Consider the following 26,199-nt stretch of genomic DNA (forward strand, 5'->3'; position numbering starts at 1 on the left):
ATATCTTCTCAGGGGGACAGGAATACAAACTCGGCACCTCTAAATAATTTAGACGACGAAGAGGAAGATCTCGTCAAGCTGTATTTATTCTCAATGCACAGAGGTGTCAGAGTCCTTTTTTTAAACCCACCCGCATGCCTTGCCACATCTGAATGATGCTTGCCACACCTGTCCTGGCTTAGGATCCGCTAATAATCATGACTGTGGTGCCTCTGATTGAACCCACCGATTGTGTCTTGGATATCTGTCCTCCGGAAACCCTCCTGGATTATTGCTCTCTTTACTCTCCTGAAACTGCAGCTGTCGTCCCATAGGACCAGCTGCATGCTCGCTACTGTGGAATGCAGCTACTGGTGCCCTCCCAGTTTCAGGAAGCCGTCTTTAATAAGCAAATATTTGATAACTGAAGTCTATGTTTTCTCGAGTTCTAGGTTTCAAATTACCATGGTGCCTACTGTCATCATCTCAGATTTCCTGAGTGACCTGAATACATCTACGACACTATGTTTTTAACAGACTCGGATGTTCGTTCAGTGAATGACTCAGGATGCCTCGGTGTTTTACTAAGTGATTCAGATGGTTGGTTTTTTTAACCCTTGTGTTGCCTTAGGGTCATTTTGACCCGAATCAATATTACACCCTCCCCCCGCCTTCGGATTAATTTGACCCCATTCAATGTTTAATGTCGGTGTTCTTTCGGTAGTCAACAAACAAACATAAAGTGCCTCACACTTAAACTTGGAAAACAATATTAATTCTAATAATTTTCTCGAGGTTTTAATTGCTGGCGTCAAATTGAACCCAAAGGGTAAAATATGTTAGTAAATATAAAGGTAACAGGAGGGTGAAACATTGAATCGGGTCAAAATGACCCAAAGGCGGGGGGAGGGTGTAATATTGATGCGGGTCAAAATGACCCTAAGGCAACACAAGGGTTAATGAACACCTTTTAGGTTTTTTTAGATTTAGATTTAGCAGGTCGGGTCCCATCGACATCCAGGATATGGTCAAGCCTTACACCCCAGCCCAACTCTGAACTCCGCTCGGCATCAACCAATCGACTTGTGACTCCATCCCTTCGAACTAAGCACTCGACAAAATCAAAACTGTTTGCTGTCCTGGCTCCTCAGTGGTGGAACGAGCTCCCCACTGACATCAGGACAGCAGAAAGTCTCTACATCTTCCACCGAAAACGAAAAACACATATTTTCCGACTGTATCTTGAATAAAAACAGATAAGCACTTCAGTGGCACTTGAATGGCACGTACTTATTGTATTACTACTTATGGTATTTTTGTAGTTTGGCTTTCTTGAAGAAATGTGACTTTCTTAATTCTTGTTGTTCTGAGTTTGTACTCATAGTTGAATGCACTTATTGTAAGTCGCTTTAGATAAAAGCCTCTAATAAATGACATGTAATGTAATCTAGAACCCCTAGAAGGCCCCCAGTGGATAATGTGGTGCATCAAACTTGTTTCACAATCACATGGGGATGTGTGGGCTGGATTGTGGGTGTTCCCTTTTGACACCCATGCTTGACAGAATCATTGAAGAATTATTTCTGCCAAAAATGCTTCTCAGGAAGAAAAGGGCTCTCACTGGAACAAACACTCTCGTGTTTATCTTTATTTTCTACCTTTGCTTGTCCTTGTGTTGCATCGAGAGCGCCCTAAAACCGTGCGTGTGTGCTACGACAATAGAGCTGATTGTGATTCAGATTTGATGGGGTCAAGCCTTGTAACCGCAAACCACGGCGTTGCTCGCTCTCTCACTCTCTCTCTCTCTCTCTCTCTCACACACACACACACACACAAGTTCAAAGCAGGCAAGTCATATCTGATGTCAGTCAGCCCTTCCCTCTCAACGCTGTCTCAACGTGTCCTACAATAATTAACCAGCTGCTGCTGCAGCGTGCTACGCAAGCGCACCTACCACATGCACTGTACTCTGGACCTGTGAACACACAGACACACACACACGTGCACACACACACACACACAAGATACGGCACCTGAAACATGGAGTGAACCAGCCTCATTTGTTTGGCGATTGAAGGACCCGGCCAGGTAGGGGCGAATGCACGTTTAATCATTTGTAGTTCATGCTTCAGCTTGTTAAATAAAGCGAGCTTCATGGTGGAAGTACGGGAACCAAACAGTGCTAGAACAACCATCATTTATACAGAACTTACCTGAACGCACCGCGGGTTTATTCTTTGATTGCCCTGTTGTGTGAACAGCAAACAGCTTACGCCTCTTTAACCGTCGTCAGATTTATGAAACGAGCATTAATGCCACGATTGAAAATTAATTTCACTCAAAAGTTAGGTCCACAACTGTTGATGTTTGACAATAACTTTTTTCATACGTTCTAATAAAGTATTGCAACTCAGTTGCTGTGCTTTAATTTGTTAAAAGACACTGTTTTGTTTCTTAAAAATGAATCACGTGTCACAAAGTAAAGGGATCGCAAAAGCGGGGCCAAGTTCATTTTGGCATATTTAGTTCAAAACTGTGCATGCGAGTGGGTAAGAGCAAATGTTCCACACGAGGATACGGTACAGAGGGAGCAAGGAGTGCACGGGGGGAGGCATACAGGAAGTCAATATAGAGAAACTAAGGGTGTCATCACGCTGTTCCTTGGCTTTTGTCCCGCAGGCATATACGGTTTTACAGTGAAATAAAAAATCCTAGATAGTCTTGTTTCGTGAGCACCTTCAGGTTTCCGGGCTTCGATCTTCCACCAGCGGCAGTCCTCTCAGCGTTGGATTCATCAACTCCTCACAGTGTCGACCGCTCGTCACTGGTTCTCCTCCATTGTTGGCTTTTCCTTTTGACATGCATGTGATTCGCAAGTCACACACATTTTGGATGCGTTTACTCCAGGCGGAGGGTGGGGGGGGGGGGGGGGGCTTTAAAAAAACTGCATGTTGAGGCTTGAAAGGCAAACAATGAAGTGCTCACAAGATTTCAAGTTCAAGACGTGAATCTTTGGACTTGTGCCAGAACAGAACAAAACTACTTTTTTCAGTCTGAAACGAAAAATAAAGTTGTATCATCGCGCTGCGCCTCCAGCAATGGCCCCCCACACTTTTCGTCACTGAATGGATTTGGATACTTTTCTAGCTCTTTTTGGCATATTTAGTCTTGTTCTTGTATGCAGGCGAGTAGGGAGTAGGGAAGGGGTCAATCACACACACTTTACACCCCTGGATGGATTTGGCTTCACAACTGTGGAGTCAGCTGCTAGATGTTCCCCGGCGGTGCCAGAACAGCCGGGAGGTTGGGTAACTGTTCGCAGGAGTAGTAAGTCTATACAGAAGCTCGCTGTGCACCAACCACTTCACGTTTCCAACCAGTTTTCCCTGCTCAGCGACACACCCGCTGAGGAACACACCCTGGTTATCGGGAGCTCGATAGTCAGGAACGTGAAAATAGCGAAGCCGCGGACCACAGTCGTGTGCCTCCCGGAGGCCAGAGCGGGCGACGTGGAGTCTTGTTTGAAACTGCTGGCTAAGGACAAGCGGAGATACAGTCAGATTGTAATACACACCGGTGGTAATGATGCCCGAGCCCGCCGCTCGGAAGTCACTCAAATTAATGTGGAATCCGTGTGTGCTTATGCCAAGACATTGTCAGACACCGTCGTTTTCTCTGGCCCTCTCCCAAATTTGCAGACAGACGAATTGTTTAGCCGAATGTCGTCTTTCAACCGTTGGCTGTCGAGGTGGTGCCCAGCGAATAATGTGGGCTACGTAGACAACTGGAAGACTTTCTGGGGAAAGCCTGATCTGATGAGGAGAGACGGCATCCATCCCACGTTGGACGGAGCGCGTCTCATTTCTGCAAACATGACCAAGTTGATCAATGGACAGCCATATCTGTGACAACGCAGGGTTCATGTCAGAAAGCAGAAACAGAGTAGACCCACGCCCCTGTCATCCCTGTCACCCAGTGTCCCCCATAGCACATCCCTCCCCCGGGACCTCCGCCCCCTCTCACCCAGTCCTTCCCAGAGCTCCATAGAGACTGTGTCTGTCCCACGGCCACTTAAAACTTAAATTAATTCTATCAAAAGAAAGCAGAAGAGGAGTCATACACAATAACCTTATACAAGTTAACACCATTATTTCAGCAGTGCAACAAAACAGGACTATTAAATGTGGTCTCCTAAATATTAGATCTCTGTCATCTAAAGCTGTGTTACTAAATGATTTAATATCAGATAATCACATTGATTTATGTTGTCTAACTGAAACCTGGCTGAGCCATGAAGAATATGTCTGCCTAAATGAATCGACTCCTCCAAGTCATATTAATACTCACATTCCTCGAGGCACCGGTCAAGGAGGTGGAGTAGCAGCCATCTTTGACTCGAGACTATTAATAAATCCTAAACCTAAATTACACTACAACTCATTTGAAAGCCTTGTTCTTTGTCTTTCACATCCAACCTGGAAAACACTACAGCCAATTATATTTGTGATTCTGTACCGGCCACCAGGTCCATATTCAGAGTTTATATCTGAATTCTCAGAATTTATATCAAGTTTGGTTCTTAAAACTGATAAAGTTATTATTGTAGGAGATTTTAATATCCATGTGGATGTTGATAATGATTGCCTAGGTGCTGCATTCATCTCATTGTTGGACTCGATTGGCTTCTGTCAGAGTACAGAAACCCACTCACAGCTTTGGCCACATGCTTGATCTTGTTCTTACTTATGGCATTGACATTGAGCATTTGAACATCTTCCCACAGAAGCCTCTTCTGTCAGACCACAACCTCATCACTTTTGAATGTATACTACCGGAGTGTACACCGTTAGTCAAAAGTTTCTACACCAGATGTCTAACTGACAGTGCTGTAGCTAAATTTAAAGAAGCGATTCCTTCTGCATTTGATTCGATACCACGTCTCAATATAACAAAGGACTCCTGGTCTAACTTTAGTCCGTCCCAGATTGATCATCTTGTTGATAGTGCCACAGGCTCACTGAGAATGACACTGGACTCGATAGCCCCTCTGAAGAAGAAGACAGTGAGGCAGAGGAGATTTGGTCCCTGGTATAACCCTCAGACCCGCAAACTAAAGCAAACGTCTCGAAAGCTTGAAAGCATATGGCGTTCAACTAATCTGGAAGAATCCCGCTTAGTTTGGCGAGATAGTCTTAAAACTTATAAGAAGGCCCTCCGTAATGCCAGAGCAGCCTATTACTCATCAGTAATAGAGAAAAATAAGAACAACCCCAGGTTTCTCTTCAGCACTGTAGCCAGGCTGACAGAGAGTCACAGCTCTGTGGAGCCGAGTATCCCTATAGACCTCAGTGGTAATGACTTCATGAACTTCTTTCATGAAAAGATTTTAACTATTAGGGACAAGATTAATAATCTCTTGCCCTTAACCAGTGCCAATCTGTCCTCAACTGGAATGGCCTTGGAAACCGCTGTATGCCCTGGTATATATTTGGATGGCTTTTCTCCCATCAACCGTGACCAATTATCTTCAACGGTTTCTACTTCTAACACGTCTACATGTCTCTTGGACCCCATCCCGACGAGGCTGCTTAAAGACGTTTTGCCTTTAATTGGCAGCTCTCTATTAGATATTATCAATGTGTCTCTGCTAACAGGCCACGTACCACACTCCTTCAAAGTGGCTGTTATTAAACCTCTCCTGAAGAAGCCCACTCTGGATCCAGAGGTGTTGGCTAACTACAGACCGATCTCTAACCTCCCCTTCCTCTCAAAGATCCTTGAGAAAGTGGTCGCAAATCAGTTGTGCGACTTTCTACATCATAATAGTTTATTTGAGAAATTTCAATCAGGATTTAGAAAACACCACAGCACTGGTGAAAATTACAAATGACCTCTTAATGGCATCAGATAAAGGACTCATCTCTGTACTGGTCTTGTTAGACCTTAGTGCTACATTCGACACCATTGACCATGACATCCTGTTACAGAGACTGGAGCAGTCGATTGGCATTTCAGGCACAGCACTAATTTGGTTTAAATCCTATTTATCAGATCAATCTCAGTTTGTATTTGTAAACGATGACGCCTCGATAACCACCAACGTTAATCACGGAGTTCCACAAGGTTCTGTGCTTGGACCAATTTTATTTACCCTATACATGCTTCCTTTGGGCAATATTATCAGGAAACACTCCATAAACTTTCATTGTTATGCAGATGATACTCAACTATATCTATCGATGAAACCAGAGGAGAGCAACCAACTCGGTAAAATTCAAGCATGTCTTAAAGACATAAAAACATGGATGACCTGCAACTTCTTGATGTTAAACTCAGACAAAACCGAAGTAATTTTAATCGGCCCTGAGCACCTCAGAGATCAATTATCTGGTGATGTGGTTTCTGTAGACGGCATTGCCCTGGCATCCAACACCACTGTAAAGAATCTTGGCGTTATCTTTGATCGGGACTTGTCCTCTAACTCCCATGTAAAGCAAATCTCAAGGACTGCATTCTTTCATCTACGTAATATTTCAAAAATCAGGCACATCTTGTCTCAAAAAGATGCAGAAAAATTGGTTCACGCGTTCGTTACTTCGAGACTGGATTACTGCAACTCCTTATTATTAGGCTGCTCAAATAAGTCTCTTAGGTCCCTCCAGTTGATCCAGAATGCTGCAGCTCGTATTCTCACTAAAACTAAGAAAAGAGATCACATCACTCCTGCACTAGCTGCTCTGCACTGGCTCCCAGTAAAATCAAGAATCACTTTTAAAATTCTTCTCTTAACGTACAAAGCCTTGATTGGTGATGCACCATCATATCTTAAGGAGCTCGTAGTACCATATTGCCCCACTAGAGAGCTGCGCTCACTAAATGCGGGACTACTTGTAGTTTTAAAAAGTAGAATGGGAGCCAGAGCCTTTAGTTATCAAGCTCCTCTTGATCAACGGACAGCCATATCTGTGACAACGCAGGGTTCATGTCAGAAAGCAGAAACAGAGTAGACCCACGCCCCTGTCATCCCTGTCACCCAGTGTCCCCCATAGCACAACCTTCAGTCCGGGAGGCAGACACAGTCACCTCGTTTAAGAGTCGACTTAAGACCTTCCTCTTTGACAGAGCTTATAGTTAGGGCTGAATCAGGTTCACCTGGTCCAGCCCCTTGATATGCTGCTATAGGCTTATAGCTGCCGGGGGACGTTTTAGGATGCACTGAGCACCTATCTCCTCTTTTTTCTCTCCTTAGGGATGAATTTTCATCTCTCAATCACACGTTACTAACTCTGCTTTCTCCCCGGAGTCCTTTTGACTTCAGTTTTATTGTGTGTTCTTTTTCTTGCTTGCACTTTTGTATTTCAATTCAATTCAATTCAGTTTATTTGTATAGCCCAATTTCACAAATTACAAATTTGTCTCGGAGTGCTTTACAATCTGTACACATAGACATCCCTGCCCCAAAACCTTGCATCGGACCAGGAAAAACTCCCAAATAACCCTTCAGGGGGAAAAAAGGGAAGAAACCTTCAGGAGAGCAATGCCTAAATGAATCGACTCCTCCAAGTCATATTAATACATTCCTCGAGGCAATCGGTCAGGAGGTGGAGTAGCAGCCATCTTTGACTCGAGACTATTAATAAATCCTAAACCTAAATTACACTACAACTCATTTGAAAGCCTTGTTCTTTGTCTTTCACATCCAACCTGGAAAACACTACAGCCAATTATATTTGTGATTCTGTACCGGCCACCAGGTCCATATTCAGAGTTTATATCTGAATTCTCAGAATTTATATCAAGTTTGGTTCTTAAAACTGATAAAGTTATTATTGTAGGAGATTTTAATATCCATGTGGATGTTGATAATGATTGCCTAGGTGCTGCATTCATCTCATTGTTGGACTCGATTGGCTTCTGTCAGAGAGTACAGAAACCCACTCACAGCTTTGGCCACATGCTTGATCTTGTTCTTACTTATGGCATTGACATTGAGCATTTGAACATCTTCCCACAGAAGCCTCTTCTGTCAGACCACAACCTCATCACTTTTGAATGTATACTACCGGAGTGTACACCGTTAGTCAAAAGTTTCTACACCAGATGTCTAACTGACAGTGCTGTAGCTAAATTTAAAGAAGCGATTCCTTCTGCATTTGATTCGATACCACGTCTCAATATAACAAAGGACTCCTGGTCTAACTTTAGTCCGTCCCAGATTGATCATCTTGTTGATAGTGCCACAGGCTCACTGAGAATGACACTGGACTCGATAGCCCCTCTGAAGAAGAAGACAGTGAGGCAGAGGAGATTTGGTCCTGGTATAACCTCAGACCCGCAAACTAAAGCAAGCGTCTGGCTTGAAAGCATATGGCGTTCAACTAATCTGGAAGAATCCCGCTTAGTTTGGCGAGATAGTCTTAAAACTTATAAGAAGGCCCTCCGTAATGCCAGAGCAGCCTATTACTCATCAGTAATAGAGAAAAATAAGAACAACCCCAGGTTTCTCTTCAGCACTGTAGCCAGGCTGACAGAGAGTCACAGCTCTGTGGGCCGAGTATCCCTATAGACCTCAGTGGTAATGACTTCATGAACTTCTTTCATGAAAAGATTTTAACTATTAGGGACAAGATTAATAATCTCTTGCCCTTAACCAGTGCCAATCTGTCCTCAACTGGAATGGACTTGAAACCGCTGTATGCCCTGGTATATATTTGGATGGCTTTTCTCCCATCAACCGTGACCAATTATCTTCAACGGTTTCTACTTCTAACACGTCTACATGTCTCTTGGACCCCATCCCGACGAGGCTGCTTAAAGGCGTTTGCCTTTAATTGGCAGCTCTCTATTAGATATTATCAATGTGTCTCTGCTAACAGGCCACGTGCCACACTCCTTCAAAGTGGCTGTTATTAAACCTCTCCTGAAGAAGCCCACTCTGGATCCAGAGGTGTTGGCTAACTACAGACCGATCTCTAACCTCCCCTTCCTCTCCAAGATCCTTGAGAAAGTGGTAGCAAATCAGTTGTGCGACTTTCTACATCATAATAGTTTATTTGAGAAATTTCAATCAGGATTTAGAAAACACCACAGCACTGGTGAAAATTACAAATGACCTCTTAATGGCATCAGATAAAGGACTCATCTCTGTACTGGTCTTGTTAGACCTTAGTGCTACATTCGACACCATTGACCATGACATCCTGTTACAGAGACTGGAGCAGTCGATTGGCATTTCAGGCACGGCACTAATTTGGTTTAAATCCTATTTATCAGATCAATCTCAGTTTGTATTTGTAAGCGATGACGCCTCGATAACCACCAACGTTAATCACGGAGTTCCACAAGGTTCTGTGCTTGGACCAATTTTATTTACCTATACATGCTTCCTTTGGGCAATATTATCAGGAAACATTCCATAAACTTTCATTGTTATGCAGATGATACTCAACTATATCTATCGATAAAACCAGAGGAGAGCAACCAACTCGGTAAAATTCAAGCATGTCTTAAAGACATAAAAACATGGATGACCTGCAACTTCTTGATGTTAAACTCAGACAAAACCGAAGTAATTTTAATCGGCCCTGAGCACCTCAGAGATCAATTATCTGGTGATGTGGTTTCTGTAGACGGCATTGCCCTGGCATCCAACACCACTGTAAAGAATCTTGGCGTTATCTTTGATCGGGACTTGTCCTCTAACTCCCATGTAAAGCAAATCTCAAGGACTGCATTTTTTCATCTCTGTAATATTTCAAAAATCAGGCACATCTTGTCTCAAAAAGATGCAGAAAAATTGGTTCACGTTCGTTACTTCGAGACTGGATTACTGCAACTCCTTATTATTAGGCTGCTCAAATAAGTCTCTTAGGTCCCTCCAGTTGATCCAGAATGCTGCAGCTCGTATTCTCACTAAAACTAAGAAAAGAGATCACATCACTCCTGCACTAGCTGCTCTGCACTGGCTCCCAGTAAAATCAAGAATCACTTTTAAAATTCTTCTCTTAACGTACAAAGCCTTGATTGGTGATGCACCATCATATCTTAAGGAGCTCGTAGTACCATATTGCCCCACTAGAGAGCTGCGCTCACTAAATGCGGGACTACTTGTAGTTTTAAAAAGTAGAATGGGAGCCAGAGCCTTTAGTTATCAAGCTCCTCTTGATCAACGGACAGCCATATCTGTGACAACGCAGGGTTCATGTCAGAAAGCAGAAACAGAGTAGACCCACGCCCCTGTCATCCCTGTCACCCAGTGTCCCCCATAGCACAACCTTCAGTCCGGAGGCAGACACAGTCACCTCGTTTAAGAGTCGACTTAAGACCTTCCTCTTTGACAGAGCTTATAGTTAGGGCTGAATCAGGTTCACCTGGTCCAGCCCCTTGATATGCTGCTATAGGCTTATAGCTGCCGGGGGACGTTTTAGGATGCACTGAGCACCTATCTCCTCTTTTTTCTCTCCTTAGGGATGAATTTTCATCTCTCAATCACACGTTACTAACTCTGCTTTCTCCCCGGAGTCCTTTTGACTTCAGTTTTATTGTGTGTTCTTTTTCTTGCTTGCACTTTTGTATTTCAATTCAATTCAATTCAGTTTATTTGTATAGCCCAATTTCACAAATTACAAATTTGTCTCGGAGTGCTTTACAATCTGTACACATAGACATCCCTGCCCCAAAACCTTGCATCGGACCAGGAAAAACTCCCAAATAACCCTTCAGGGGGAAAAAAGGGAAGAAACCTTCAGGAGAGCAACAGAGGAGGATCCCTCTCCAGGATGGACAGGTGCAATAGATGTCATGTGTACAGATTTAGAGTTAAAATACATTCAATGAATATGACAGAGTGTATGAATAGTTCATAGTAGGCATATTCCACGATGGAGACCTCCACGATCCATCAGGCAGATGGAGGTAGAGAGGAGGAGTGGGCGGAGTCTCAACAGTGGGCGGAGTCTCAACAGGGATTTGATTAAACTGTTCCTTTTTTTGTTACGGTATCATAAAGCACATCATTGTTAACATCTAATGTATTGTGTATACTGTAATGCATTCATGTTAGAAGGAAAGTTCTCACTTGGATCTTCAATTAGAATAAAATCAGTTTTGAACTATGAAGCCAATGTGAAACACACCAGACATAATATACATGTCACATGTGATAGCTTTCAGATAGACAGCATGTGTAACATAGCATGTAATCCCATGAGAACGTGTTGTTTTTAAATCCACGACTTGGCGGGAAAACCTCAATGTGCAAAAACTACGTTCATATTATTGTCCGATTTTACTTACATTTGATAGAAATTGCATGAGAAGTTTGTGCGCTGTGCCTTTTTTTTCTTCATTTGCTGGTGGAAACGTGTTTGTCTCCCTGCACAAGAGTGAGCTGTCAGTCAGAATATACGGGGTGGGGGGGGGGGGGGTAGTGCTGGTATGACAACTGCTGAATACCTGAGATATTTCCTCTGCCAGCGAACAGGCCGAGACACAGAGAGAGAGAGAGAGAGAGAGAGAGTGAGTCAAAGATAAAGAACAAACAGGACAGACTGCTGCTGTTCACAATAATTCAGATGAACGAGAAACCGAAGAGAGGTTTGCAACACAACCACAACAAAAACACAGACGCCACGTGGATGCTATACCAACAACAACAACACAATCACTGCTCACGGGCCCCGAGGAATAAACAAACGGTCGGCTCCACGCTGTCATCACTGGTTACTGGGTGGAGTACTGTTATTACATGTCTTGGAGACAGCACACAAAGAAAGAAAAAAAAGTGAAAGAGTGAAGGCACGGAGAGAGAGAGAGACAGAGGGAGAGAGCGAGGGGGTAAATATAACACAGAAACTCCAGAGAGAGAGAGAGAGAGGGAGAGAGAAGAAATAGATATTTAAAGCCCAGAGAGGAGAGGGACGGGGACAAAGAAGCAGAAACTGTCGAAGCGAGCTCTGATGTGTCGTGTCAGAGAGGCGAGAGTCTTGTTACTATATCCTTTAGGGTCCTGAGTGCGGCTCCTCGTGTCATGTGTCGGGTGGAAGCGCAAAGTGGGCCGCCTCCTGCTCCCAGCTCCAGATTTACACTTGTGTTTTGTCCCCCCCCCCCCCCCCCCTTCCCAAAAACCTCCCCCCTCTCTCAGTGACCAGAGATGAACGGAGCAGATCTTCTCCCAATGGTCCAGGCTGGGGACGGGAGGACACTGACCAGGTGGGAGGCTTTGTTTGAGTTTTGCTCTAAAGTACCAATATATATATATATATATATATATATATATATATATTTTTTTTTAAGAAAGTTGTCTTTCATGTACAAACACGTCACTCTCGCATGGTTGCTGCTCTGTGACGTGTCATGGTCGTGTTTACTCAGAATTAGACGCTTTGAGATGGATGTGACACACATACACACAAACACACACATACACACACACACACACACACACACACACAAGGAATATGGTTCTGTTTGTTTTTCGTTGCTCAGTTTACATACAGACATTTGACTGCTCTAAACATTTGACTACTGTGCAGAGTTGGGATTTGGACTCAAGTCGCATTCACTTCTCCTGCACAAACACACAAACACACACACACACACACACACACAGTGAGACTCAACTTGAGCCTACATGCGATGACTCGTGAGCACCTCTGTTATTGAGTGGCTTGAGGTGACGTGTCAAGCTGCCATGCGTTGGTGAGCCAGTGCAAATCATACCATAGATTTTCTTTTTATAACAATTGATTAAATTGATCCAATATTTATATAGATATTATTTAATAGATACAAGAATTATGATGTATGACATGTTTTGAATTGCTTTTTAGATCTAGCTCTAAGCAGACCAGATGGCATGCGTGGAATGATTGAACATTACAACCATAAGAGACTTGAGGAAATACAAAATATACAAACAAGTAGATGCATATATGTATCTAGTAAGTCAAGTCTCAAGTATCTTATGGTTGTAATGAATGTCCAATAAATATATATATATATATATATATTTATCTGTAGTAAATCAAGTCAAGTTTCTGTATAAATACTTACAAAATGTATAAATACTTAACAAATATAAATACTTATGATATACAAGTCAAGTCGAGTCTCTTATGGTTGTGATGAATGCTCTATGATTTCATGCATGCCATCTGGTCAACTTGAACACAACATAGCTATATGTATTAAGGGAGATACTGCATATACCTCAAGTCATATACATCTATATATATATATATATATATACACACACACACACATAATACACACACACAACAGTAACACCACATTGTAATGGTGCAGAGGTCGGTGGATTTGCCCGCGTGGTCCCGTTTAGATTTGACAGTGATTATGTAGCACACGTTAAACAACTATGAAATATATCTCTTCCGTGTACAGTGGTATGTCAGTGTTATTTACACGTGGAGCGATGTTTCTGTGTGCTGCGTCCATTTCAGATCAGAGTTTCTCACCCTGCTGAACACTTATAACGGCTTCCTGAAGGACCACACTCAACTGCACCTCAGCTACTCTCAGGTGTGTTACACCACTAAGTTACAGACGTTATATTTAGCTGTTGCACAGAATTCACATTTCTTCGCGGGTCAGCCTTTAAAAAAAAAAGTAAAATTGTTTTTGTATTGCCTTTAGACGTGAGAGAAAGTCTACACGCATCTTATTTCTCAAGATTAATAGATTGCATAGCTTTCTTTAAAAAAAGCGTGTGTTAATCCAACGTATGACTACTATGGTAACTACACGCCATGCAGGTGTCTGTGTGTCTGTAACAGGGTGGCGATGGCGAGGTGGTGGTGGAGGGCTTCCTGAACATCTCCTGGGGAGTACGCAGACCCATCAGGCTGAGAATACAGGACAACAGACAGATGCTCCCCTTCGTCCCTCTGTCCTCGCCGGGCCCCATCAGTCCAATCAGCCCCATCGGGGACAAGAGGTATTGTTGGCATGAGCCAAAAGAGAAACATCATTACCTTCGCATTGAAAATGCGGAAGGTAATGTTTTGATCGCCGTGTATTTGTATGCGTGCGTGCGTGTCATTCACATAAGTCAAAAAGTATTAAACCGAATCGCATGAAATTTGGTGGGATGATTGGTTATTATCCGGGGACCATTTGATTAGATTTTGGGATCGATCGTGTCAAAGGCCAAGGTCAAGGTCAGGAAAAGGTCAAAATCTTCTTTTTACCATAGCGCGGTCAATTTATATCCAATTGGCATGCAACTAATGCCAACATGTTCATAATTCAATGCCCAATCTTGTGATATGCGAAGGTATGCACTCTACCGAGTGCCCGTTCTAGTTCTCAATGTTAGACAAATTAAATTAAAATAGGCCTCAACATTCCACGATGAGTAGGAATGGTGGTGTATTGAGTTTTAAAAAAGAGCAGGTTCCAATTTTCTTTACATGACAAGGTCCTATTTTGCTGTGAGATATAAGATTCTAACAAAAGCACTTTTTTGTGTGTACAGAGGTGGTCTTTTTTTTGTATTTTTCCCAATGAGTCCCTCTCTGTGTGTCTCTGCAGGGGCATGTCGCGGTGGGGGGAATACAATGACCTTCACCAGATTGACGAGATGGCTGAGATGCCGCAGGACACAATAGTCACCAAATCGTTACCAGGTGGCTTTTATTTGTCCTCCCACATCCCACAATGCATTTCTCAACTATCTTATCTCAGAGGAGTCGCGGTGAATGTTCTTTTACTCCAGTTAACAGGAGCAATACCGCAGTTGTTAAAACACTCGAGTCCTGCGTTCAAATTTGGGCTTGATTTTACTTTATTTTAAAGTAAAAAACAAAATGAAAAAAATAAACGTTATTCCCAACAAATGTTGAATATGAGACATTTGCACTCCGAAAGGGCCGGCTGTTTACGAGACGACCACGCTGCGCCCTGCGAGGCCGAAGAACTCCGAGCTGGAGGCGGAGTCCAACCTGATTCGCTGCATGAGTGACGCCTCATTGGTCAAGAGGAGGAGGGGCAGGGGGAAGTCGGCCGCGCAGCGGGAGAAGGAAAGACAACATCGCTTTTCCATCAATGGACACTTCTATAACTATAAGGTATTTATTATCATTTAAGTGAACTCTAAATAAATACATTAATTAAGTAGCAGAGTCGTCTCTTGGGCTAGGACGGATCTTCAGAAAACAGAGGAACGCGCTGCGTGCGCTCGCTAATTCTTGTGTTGTTTGTGTAGCACCCTGAAATATGTTGTGTCATTTATCTTAATGATTTAATACAACTGTGTCCATTTTAAAAAAATTATTTTCAGTAAATTCATGTGTTGTTCCTATGTTTGAGAGTGTTGATCACCTGTGCACATACTTAACTGTGAAGGGATGAAAGTGCTTGTTGACCCTTTGGAAGAGAGCGCTGTCTCTTTAAGAGAGGGTGTTTCTGAACAGTTCAATTTAAGGGGGCAACACTTGGGTCGGGATCTGTGAGATAACCACGGCCCCAATCATCGGAATATAACAGATGGGGAATAAAAGATGTCAAATAAATGTTGCATTCGAAATTAAAAGACTCCTGGAATAAATAATATAAGTAATTTAAGAAAAATAAGAAAAACTGCATATTTATTAATTGGACTATATTGGTGGGGGGGGGGGGGGTCTGGTGCAGGTGCCTTCTTTTTTTTTATCGCCACACCACATCCACGTTGTTTGATGAGACCTGAAAACTTTTAGAACTACGGTCTTTTGATTGTTCTGACCGCAAATCTAAATAATAATAACAAACATTTTAAGAAAAAATGTTCTCTGAATAATAGTGATCGGGCCCTAATAATAGTAATAACGACTTTACATTGTCATTATATATATAATGACTAAAGTCATTCATGAACTAACTTCCTTCTTTTTTTTTTTACTCGTGTGCTCTGCTGAGCTTTGAGTCTGTTCCATGAGTCTGTTCCATGATTCTGTTCCATGAGCCTGTTCCATGATTCTGTTCCATGAGTCTGTTCCATGATTCTGTTCCATGAGTCTGTTCCATGAGTCTGTTCCATGATTCTGTTCCATGCGTCTGTTCCATGATTCTGTTCCATGAGTCTATCCATGAGTCTGTTCCATGATTCTGTTCCATGAGTCTGTTCCATGATTCTGTTCCATGATTCTGTTCCATGATTCTGTTCCATGAGCCTGTTCCATGAGTCTATTCCATGATTCTGTTCCATGAGTCTATTCCATGAGCCTGTTCCATGATTCTGTTCCATGAGTCTGTTCCATGATTCTGTTCCATGATTCTGTTCCATGAGTCTGTTCCATGATTCTGTTCCATGAGTCTATTCCATGAGTCTGTTCCATGATTCTGTTCCATGAGTCTGTTCCATGATTCTGTTCCATGATTCTGTTCCATGATTCTGTTCCATGAGCCTGTTCCATGAGTCTATTCCATGATTCTGTTCCATGAGTCTGTTCCATGAGTCTGTTCCATGAGTCTGTTCCATGAGCCTGTTCCATGAGCCTGTTCCATGAGTCTATTCCATGATTCTGTTCCATGAGCCTGTTCCATGAGCCTATTCCATGAGCCTGTTCCATGAGCATGTTCCATGATTCTGTTCCATGAGTCTGTTCCATGATTCTGTTCCATGAGTCTATTCCATGATTCTGCTCCATGAGTCTATTCCATGATTCTGTTCCATGAGCCTATTCCATGATTCTGTTCCATGAGTCTATTCCATGAATCTGTTCCATGAGTCTATTCCATGAATCTGTTCCATGAGTCTGTTCCATGATTCTGTTCCATGAGTCTGTTCCATGATTCTGTTCCATGAGCCTGTTCCATGAGTCTATTCCATGAGTCTGTTCCATGATTCTGTTCCATGAGTCTATTCCATGAGTCTGTTCCATGAGTCTGTTCCATGATTCTGTTCCATGAGTCTGTTCCATGATTCTGTTCCATGAGTCTGTTCCATGAGCCTGTTCCATGAGTCTATTCCATGAGTCTGTTCCATGATTCTGTTCCATGAGCCTGTTCCATGATTCTGTTCCATGAGTCTATTCCATGAGTCTATTCCATGATTCTGTTCCATGAGCCTGTTCCATGAGTCTATTCCATGATTCTGTTCCATGAGTCTATTCCATGAGTCTGTTCCATGAGCCTGTTCCATGAGCCTGTTCCATGAGCCTGTTCCATGAGCCTGTTCCATGAGTCTATTCCATGATTCTGTTCCATGAGCCTGTTCCATGAGCCTATTCCATGAGCCTGTTCCATGAGCATGTTCCATGATTCTGTTCCATGAGTCTGTTCAATGATTCTGTTCCATGAGTCTATTCCATGAGTCTGTTCCATGATTCTGTTCCATGAGGCTGTTCCATGATTCTGTTCCATGAGTCTATTCCATGAATCTGTTCCATGAGTCTATTCCATGAATCTGTTCCATGAGTCTGTTCCATGATTCTTCTGTTCCATGAGTCTGTTCCATGATTCTGTTCCATGAGTCTGTTCCATGATTCTGTTCCATGAGTCTGTTCCATGAGTGTTCCATGATTCTGTTCCATGATTCTGTTCCATGATTCTGTTCCATGATTCTGTTCCATGAGTCTGTTCCATGAGTCTGTTCCATGATTCTGTTCCATGATTCTGTTCCATGAGTCTGTTCCATGAGTCTGTTCCATGAGTCTGTTCCATGATTCTGTTCCATGAGTCTGTTCCATGAGTCTATTCCATGAGTCTGTTCCATGATTCTGTTCCATGAGTCTGTTCCATGAGCCTGTTCCATGAGTCTATTCCATGAGTCTGTTCCATGATTCTGTTCCATGATTCTGTTCCATGATTCTGTTCCATGATTCTGTTCCATGAGTCTGTTCCATGAGTCTGTTCCATGATTCTGTTCCATGAGTCTGTTCCATGAGCCTGTTCCATGAGTCTATTCCATGAGTCTGTTCCATGATTCTGTTCCATGAGTATGTTCCATGATTCTGTTCCATGAGTCTGTTCCATGATTCTGTTCCATGAGTCTGTTCCATGAGTCTGTTCCATGATTCTGTTCCATGAGCCTGTTCCATGATTCTGTTCCATGAGTCTGTTCCATGAGTCTGTTCCATGATTCTGTTCCATGAGTCTGTTCCATGATTCTGTTCCATGATTCTGTTCCATGATTCTGTTCCATGAGCCTGTTCCATGAGTCTGTTCCATGATTCTGTTCCATGAGTCTGTTCCATGAGCCTGTTCCATGATTCTGTTCCATGAGTCTGTTCCATGATTCTGTTCCATGATTCTGTTCCATGAGTCTGTTCCATGATTCTGTTCCATGAGTCTATTCCATGAGTCTGTTCCATGATTCTGTTCCATGAGTCTGTTCCATGATTCTGTTCCATGATTCTGTTCCATGATTCTGTTCCATGAGCCTGTTCCATGAGTCTATTCCATGATTCTGTTCCATGAGTCTATTCCATGAGTCTGTTCCATGAGTCTGTTCCATGAGCCTGTTCCGGAGCCTGTTCCATGAGCCTATTCCATGAGCATGTTCCATGATTCTGTTCCATGAGTCTGTTCCATGATTCTGTTCCATGAGTCTATTCCATGATTCTGCTCCATGAGTCTATTCCATGATTCTGTTCCATGAGCCTGTTCCATGATTCTGTTCCATGAGTCTATTCCATGAATCTGTTCCATGAGTCTATTCCATGAATCTGTTCCATGAGTCTGTTCCATGATTCTGTTCCATGAGTCTGTTCCATGATTCTGTTCCATGAGCCTGTTCCATGAGTCTATTCCATGAGTCTGTTCCATGATTCTGTTCCATGAGTCTATTCCATGAGTCTGTTCCATGAGTCTGTTCCATGATTCTGTTCCATGAGTCTGTTCCATGATTCTGTTCCATGAGTCTGTTCCATGAGCCTGTTCCATGAGTCTATTCCATGAGTCTGTTCCATGATTCTGTTCCATGATTCTGTTCCATGAGCCTGTTCCATGAGCATGTTCCATGATTCTGTTCCATGAGTCTGTTCCATGATTCTGTTCCATGAGTCTATTCCATGAGTCTGTTCCATGATTCTGTTCCATGAGCCTGTTCCATGATTCTGTTCCATGAGTCTATTCCATGAATCTGTTCCATGAGTCTATTCCATGAATCTGTTCCATGAGTCTGTTCCATGATTCTGTTCCATGAGTCTGTTCCATGATTCTGTTCCATGAGTCTATTTCATGAGTCTGTTCCATGAGTCTGTTCCATGAGTCTATTCCATGAATCTGTTCCATGATTCTGTTCCATGAGTCTGTTCCATGAGCCTGTTCCATGAGTCTATTCCATGAGTCTGTTCCATGATTCTGTTCCATGATTCTGTTCCATGATTCTGTTCCATGAGCCTGTTCCATGATTCTGTTCCATGAGTCTATTCCATGAGTCTGTTCCATGAGTCTATTCCATGAGTCTGTTCCATGATTCTGTTCCATGAGTCTATTCCATGAGCCTGTTCCATGAGTCTATTCCATGAGTCTGTTCCATGATTCTGTTCCATGATTCTGTTCCATGAGTCTGTTCCATGAGTCTATTCCATGATTCTGTTCCATGATTCTGTTCCATGAGTCTGTTCCATGAGCCTGTTCCATGAGTCTATTCCATGAGTCTGTTCCATGATTCTGTTCCATGAGTCTGTTCCATGATTCTGTTCCATGAGTCTGTTCCATGAGTCTATTCCATGAGTCTGTTCCATGAGTCTGTTCCATGATTCTGTTCCATGATTCTGTTCCATGAGCCTGTTCCATGAGTCTGTTCCATGATTCTGTTCCATGATTCTGTTCCATGAGTCTGTTCCATGATTCTGTTCCTTCCTCTACCTGGTCGCATTTTCTCGAATCTCATAAACGCCGGCCGGCCAGTTGACCTCACTCACACCTGTGCTGGATCTCACTTCCTCCCCTTGTCTCCCGCAGACGTCGATCTTCACTCCATCCTTCGACACTCCAACTAAAGTCCGTATCACCAGCAGGATGACCACACGCCAGGTCATCGAACAGCTGCTCAAAAAGTTCAAGGTGAGCTATTATGAAGTCAGTTATTTGAATCAAAAGTATGAATGAAGCAGTGCATTGTTTTATATCTAGTTTGAACTCACCCAAATGGACTCTCTCATTAGTAGGCTTGAACCTTGTAGGTATGATATTGATGAGATGATCTTTTCAAGACCGAACTAGAGTGCAGTCGTGTTGCAGTTTAAATCACAGGTCACAGTGACCTTGACATTTGACCTTGAAGTAAGTTATATTCAGTTCATCCTTCAGACCAACTGGGCGTTAGTCCCCAATTTGAAGAGTTCCGCTCCAGAGACATCGCGTTGACAAGAACGAGACGGATGTGAAGTCGCAGTGACCTTGAACTGTGACCTCCAAAATGTAATCGAACCGCAGTCAAACCGGACGCTTGTGCCACATTTTAAGAAAGTTTCTCTATTCATCCACGGCTATTGCCAGCTCGGAGGCATAAACATGTTATAATATTCTTATTATAAATAATATATATATATAATATATATTTTTCAAAACAAACCCAGAAATGTAGGTTGTAAATTATTATGATCTATTAGATAAAAATATAATAATCACATTAATTTTACAAAAATAACAGGGATTTAGGACGGATGTTTAAATGTTTTTCTTGCATTTCCGTCCTACAGATAGAGAACGATCCCCAGGAGTTCACTCTGTACTGTGTTCACCAGAGTGGAGGTACGGCTTCTTTTCTGTCTTTTTTTCACGTGGTAAATTAAATAATTTGTTGTCGGACAACGATTCCTATCACTGATGCTGCGTGTCGTCCAGAAAGGAGGAAGCTCAGTGACAGAGACCAGCCCCTGTGGGAGCGCATCCTTCAGGGGCCCTCCAATGACATCATGAAGATCTTTCTGATCGACATGGACGAAGAGGAAGTCAGCATCGACGTGAGTGTTCGAGCCCCGCCTCCTGAGAGACCAGACCGAAACTATAAGAGCATATCGACACACACTGTGGGGAAACAAATATGAACAAAGACAAGTATTCCTGGGGCGGCTGTAGCTCAGTGGGGTACGGGGGTCGTCCTGCAACCCCAAGGTCGTCGGTTCGATCCCCGCTCTCCCCATTAGTTGCAAGTCAAAGTGTCCATGAGCAAGGCACTGAACCCCCAGTTGCTCCCTGGGCGCATCACTGCAGCCCACGCTCCCTAATAACTAAGGATGGGTCAAATGCAGAGAATACATTGTGTTACCTGTGTACCTGTACTCTGTGCAATGACAATAGATTGAATCCAATTCTAGTGCAGCTTCATTCATTATGATCCCCTCTTTATGTCCTTCACACTGCAGGCAGCGGTCGGAGGACACACACGCTGTCCTCCGCTGTTACACTTTCTGCTACAGGAGAGCGCACACACAAAACAGTCTAAAAGGGCTCTGAGCAATAAAAAGCATTAAGAAACATAGATGCTGGTCTGTTGCCGCCGTTGTGCTTTGGGAAACTCAAGTCGGGAACGGAGAAGCGTGGCAGCGCTGCGTGCCCTGCGTTCTGCTGCCGCGTAAGGCTGCTCTCTGCTTGCCAATTTGTCTTTTAACCTTGCCTGGAGTAAAGACATACCTTTTTTTTAAAAATCTGACTACCTCGCCTTGCCTCTGCTCTCCTCTCTCGTGCCTCCGTCCCTATCCCACCTCATATAGGTTAGAGAAACAACCCTTGACCCCTTGCAGCTGAGGTCAATTAGGCCTCTTCCCGGCACCTGTTCCCTGAGCCACTCCCCCACCCCCGCCCCAGTCACCACTCAACCGAGACGAACAGGGGCTTGTGCCGGTGTGACAGTACACTTTGGTGGTGACATGATGATTCAATCAAAGAAAGAAGATTTCCTGGACATCAAGGCGACTCATCCATGATCTGAGCGACAAGCTGGAGAGAGCTGTCTGTAGCATAGACCGGGCAACGCACGACGCCGACGGGTTAATTGTTCAAACAGCTGTTGCCTCTGCCCAAACAAAAGACACTGCACTGATCGGGGATGACACAGACTTGCCGATTCTCCTACTGCACCATGTCGAAATGCCAAAGACGAACGACTAGACAGCGTACGATACCGGTGGTTCTGTGACAAGGTTTCAAAAGGCACCACCGCCGTGGAACCCCAAAGTGTACCGCCAACCTCTGGCTCCTCTAAGTATCACAGCCTTTGTGCATACGATCCGGTTATAGAATGGAAAGAGGCCTGCATCAGTATGAGACCAGAGAATGTTGGATGAAACGTTGTAGGGCTGCAACAACGAATCGATAAAATCGATAAAAATCTATTATTAAAATAGTTGGCAACGAATTTCATTATCGATTCGTTGTGTCGCGCAATTATTACAGCGCTCAATAAGTCACGGAGGATAAACAAAGTTGAGTTGAGCGCAGAGCGGCGCAGGAGAAACCAGAGCGGAGGGAGAGACGGAACGCTGCCAGAGAGCCAATCAGCGCTGAGCTGCTCCGTTGTTGATGAATCTAATTGGCTGCTGCTGCTCACGTGGCGCTGGATGTGGAAGTCATTTACGTAGTCGGAGTGACATTCACCGAGCTGTATGCGCCTCGGGTGATGTTATGAACCCAGACACCAGGGCGTGTATGACGTGTGTGGCATTTCCACAAGAAGTAACGAGAAAAGTGGTTATTTTTTCCGTGGCGGATGGCGGAATGTATTTTTCACGAGAAAGGCAACAGAGATAAGCCCCGCCCCCTCACCGACACGTATGACGCGTTTAACCCGTAAATAGCCAACTCAGGAGAGTAAAGCGCTGCCAGTTCTGTTTGTGACAGGGTTCATACACATGCTGACCAGTAGATCTCCAGGACCTTTCCATAACTTTAAACCAAATTTCCATGATTAAACATTTTGTGAAAACTCTGTCTATACATGAACAAGAGAAGATGTAGTATTTAAAATAACAATGATAATTCCAAAGCATACAGTATATATTCTATGTAAATTAACATTTGAATATAACACATTTGCATTACTTTTCCAAACATTTTGGGATTTTAATTTTTTTCAATTACTTTTCTAGGCCTGGAAATAGCCATTTAAAAATTCCATGACTTTTCCAGGTTTTCCATGACCGTACGAACCCTGTTTTGAATAAAGGGTTGAAAATTATTATTATTATTTTTTTTATCCGATTAATCGATTATCGAAATAATCGTTAGTTGCAGCCCTAGAACGTTGTAAACGTTAGATATATGCCAATACACACCGCCAATACACAGCCGCTCCATCAGAACTAGAAAAATGCTGCTGGCGTTTACAAGCCCTCAATTGGGCAAGTTTCAGGCAGTAGGGAAAAAATCAATTTTTGAAATCTGCATAAAGGTTGAACTTGCGTTTTGTGGCAGGGTTGAAGGAGTCGAGGTGGACCGAGTACTTTGGCCCATGTTCTTCCCCGGAAGGCAGCTGAAGGTGCTTGTACAAGCTGTCCGTTATGAAGCGGACAGCAGACCTCCAGCGGAGGGTCGGCACGGGCAGAGCCACAAACAGATACCGAGCACCCTTGGATCCATACATTGGGGAGTGGTATTTCTGCTGTCAGGCGGAGATCCTGGAACATTTAGTTTTTTCAGTGTCCTCTGCACTCTTTGACCTTTTGAAGGAATGGTTTCAGGGTCTTAGGGGGGACTTTTCTTTCATTTTATTTATTTTCGATCCAAAATATTGCACCAAAAAGAAGACTGTTCTTACATTGGTCAAATTTGTGTCTGGTTCTACCAAGTCGGTTATCTGGCTGACACAGAAGAAACGGGCGAGGGGGGACGGTAGTAAGGATTAAGTGAATGTTCTGAAGGGACTGTTGAAAGCCCGACGGTGGACAATATACAGGCTTTCATGGACAGATGGGAGTATTTTATGCTCAGTAGATGCCTGTGGTAAACTTTGAACATAATGCTCATTGTGATATTTTGTTTGTTGAACTATTATTTTTTGTTTTTCAAATGATTTAATTTACTTCACCTGCCCTCAGCCACCTCTGTCTCCCTGATCACTCATGGCCTTCACCTGTGGTTTTCTCCCCCTATATATTGTCCCAGTCTTCCCCTTGTCTTCCCGGATTGTTGTCTTTATTAGTGTCTTTGTACCTGTCATGATTCCTGTCTTTGTACCTGTTGTCAACCAGAGTTTTTATGTTGAGCAGTAAAAGAGAGTTTTTGTTCCCTTTACCTGGAGTCATGGTTCCTCTGCACCTGAGCTCTTAACCCCCAACACCTGTGAAAACAAGAGTGAAATAAAGGATTGTTTAAAACTAAACCTCTCCTCTTCTCTCAGGTAGCCCAGTATCTGAACTTGGAGCTGCCCATCCTGGAGCAGGTGCTCCTGCAACTGCGTGAGGAGGAGAACCGACTGATACAGAGAGTCATTAGCAAGTCAGTACATAACCCATATGCACTCGCATCCCGCCTTCATTGATGACACTCGCTTTCGTAAGAATGAATTGTCAGAGAATTGCCGTATGCAGGTTCATAAGGAAAAACAAGATGGTGACGTCCGGTTTGGTGCATCAAACTCACAGCATGAACCGACAACGCCTTTATACTTGAGCAACAACCATTACATTACATTACATGTCATTTAGCTGACGCTTTTATCCAAAGCGCTTAGACAATCCTGTTACATTCATTCACTGTAGATCGGCCAGGGAGCAATTCAGGGTTAGGTGTCTTGCTCAAGGACACATCAACTCAGGGCGGGATTGAACCTCCAACCCCCTGATTGAAAGACGGACCTGCTACCCACTGACCCATAGTCGCCCCACTCACTCACTTCATTCACGACACGACCCGTCATAGATTTAAATAGACTACATATTCATTTGAGAGTTGAAGACAACATCCATGTAGTAGCACTTCAATAGCAGGCGAGGCGCCATTATTTTACAGTAAATTGCCTTTACAGGTTGCAGCTCGCTCATGGTGTTTGTATACATGTATGTTTTTTGTGTGTGTGTCAGGTGCCACCAGCAGCATAGAGTCCTGTCCCACACGCTGACCTGTAAGATGTTCCCTCACTTTGAGACCAGTGTCTGACGGTCATCACAGCCAACGACTTGCTGTCCAGCGTCCAACGCCTTTCACTTCAGGAACATGTTGAAAGATGTTTGGTTGTGAAACAAAGATGCCACGTGACCACACCTAAACCTGACATGCCGACAACATACATGGCTCTGTTTCAAGTCGTACAAACTGGGTCACTGTCATTTGTATTCATCATGTGATTTTTTTTTTTTCCCCCTTCATTTATTTTTTTTTATCTGTAAAATAAGTACAAGATATTCATGTAAGATGCTGTTGTAAATAACTGTAAATCAGTGTTGAGCGTTAATAAATAGAAGTTGTGGGACCAGCATGACCTCGTATGTGTTCTGCTTTCTGGACATTTAAGAAATTGGTTATAATCCGCAAAGTAATCCATACAGACATACACAAATATATGTCATGATTAGTTTTAAATAGAGACTGCCAACTTGTGTACTCATTCCTTTAAGCTTCTGTGGTGCCAATACTTGACATCAGTTTCCCTTTTGCACCGACATAAATGGAAAGGTAATTAAATAAATATTTTTTTTAATGTTTTGCTTATAAGTAGTAATAGTAATTCTAAATACGGTCATCAAAGCCCATACTTCAAATGAATCTTAATCACTTTTTTGTTATCCTGGGAGATGTACAGTACATGATTTCAAAACGTAGAACATTTGTTTTACAAAGGACAGTTAGGCATGCAGAAGATGTTGAAATATGATAGTATGCCTTTGGCAGCATGTCTTAAATGACTCAAAGAAAGAGTAATGTAATATTACTATGGTATTGACCTACAGAGCGGAGTGATCGGGTATATGTGTTATCAGAGGGGCGTGTACAGTTTGCACTTGGAGTTGTGAACCCATTCAGTCTCAGTCCCCGGTGTTATGCTAATGTTGAGCTAAGAGTTAGCCAAAGATACAACAGTCTCCTCAACTTATTCTACACATAACGCTACATGGTGGGTAGCTTAACTTGCATTCTTTATAATGTCCAACAGGGGCGACTCCTCTCGCAAAAATAAAATTACTCTACTTCTCTCTTGATTTCTGAGTAAACAATGGTATTATCATTTGTGGTCTCTATCTTTGGTTTAAAATCTTTTTCAATACAACATGATGTTAATTGATGTAAATTAGGCTCTGAGAATGATCAGAAAATGAACTAGGAGGAGGCGTTAAG

General features: G+C 43.1%; 1 protein-coding gene across 2 annotated transcripts; it reads left to right on the top strand.

Annotated features, from left to right (window-relative positions):
- Nucleotides 1–1,932: 1,932 nt before the first annotated feature.
- Nucleotides 1,933–25,342, top strand: rassf6 (Ras association domain family member 6). 2 transcript variants are annotated; one of them, XM_056433087.1, is made up of 11 exons: nt 1,936–2,067; nt 12,122–12,189; nt 13,440–13,518; nt 13,773–13,933; nt 14,530–14,624; nt 14,866–15,065; nt 19,888–19,989; nt 20,628–20,679; nt 20,773–20,891; nt 24,266–24,363; nt 24,948–25,342. In XM_056433087.1, exons 2-11 carry the CDS (start codon nt 12,131–12,133, stop codon nt 25,021–25,023), a joined length of 1,041 nt encoding a protein of 346 aa, XP_056289062.1. In that variant the 5' UTR covers nt 1,936–2,067; nt 12,122–12,130; the 3' UTR covers nt 25,024–25,342. The 2 variants fall into 2 exon arrangements, with proteins under 2 accessions (XP_056289063.1, XP_056289062.1); XM_056433088.1 differs by lacking the exons at nt 20,628–20,679; nt 20,773–20,891 and having other exon boundaries at nt 1,933–2,067.
- Nucleotides 25,343–26,199: the final 857 nt, after the last annotated feature.

This window comes from Pseudoliparis swirei, chromosome 15, assembly GCF_029220125.1.
Source record: "Pseudoliparis swirei isolate HS2019 ecotype Mariana Trench chromosome 15, NWPU_hadal_v1, whole genome shotgun sequence".
NCBI classification, from domain to species: domain Eukaryota; kingdom Metazoa; phylum Chordata; class Actinopteri; order Perciformes; family Liparidae; genus Pseudoliparis; species Pseudoliparis swirei.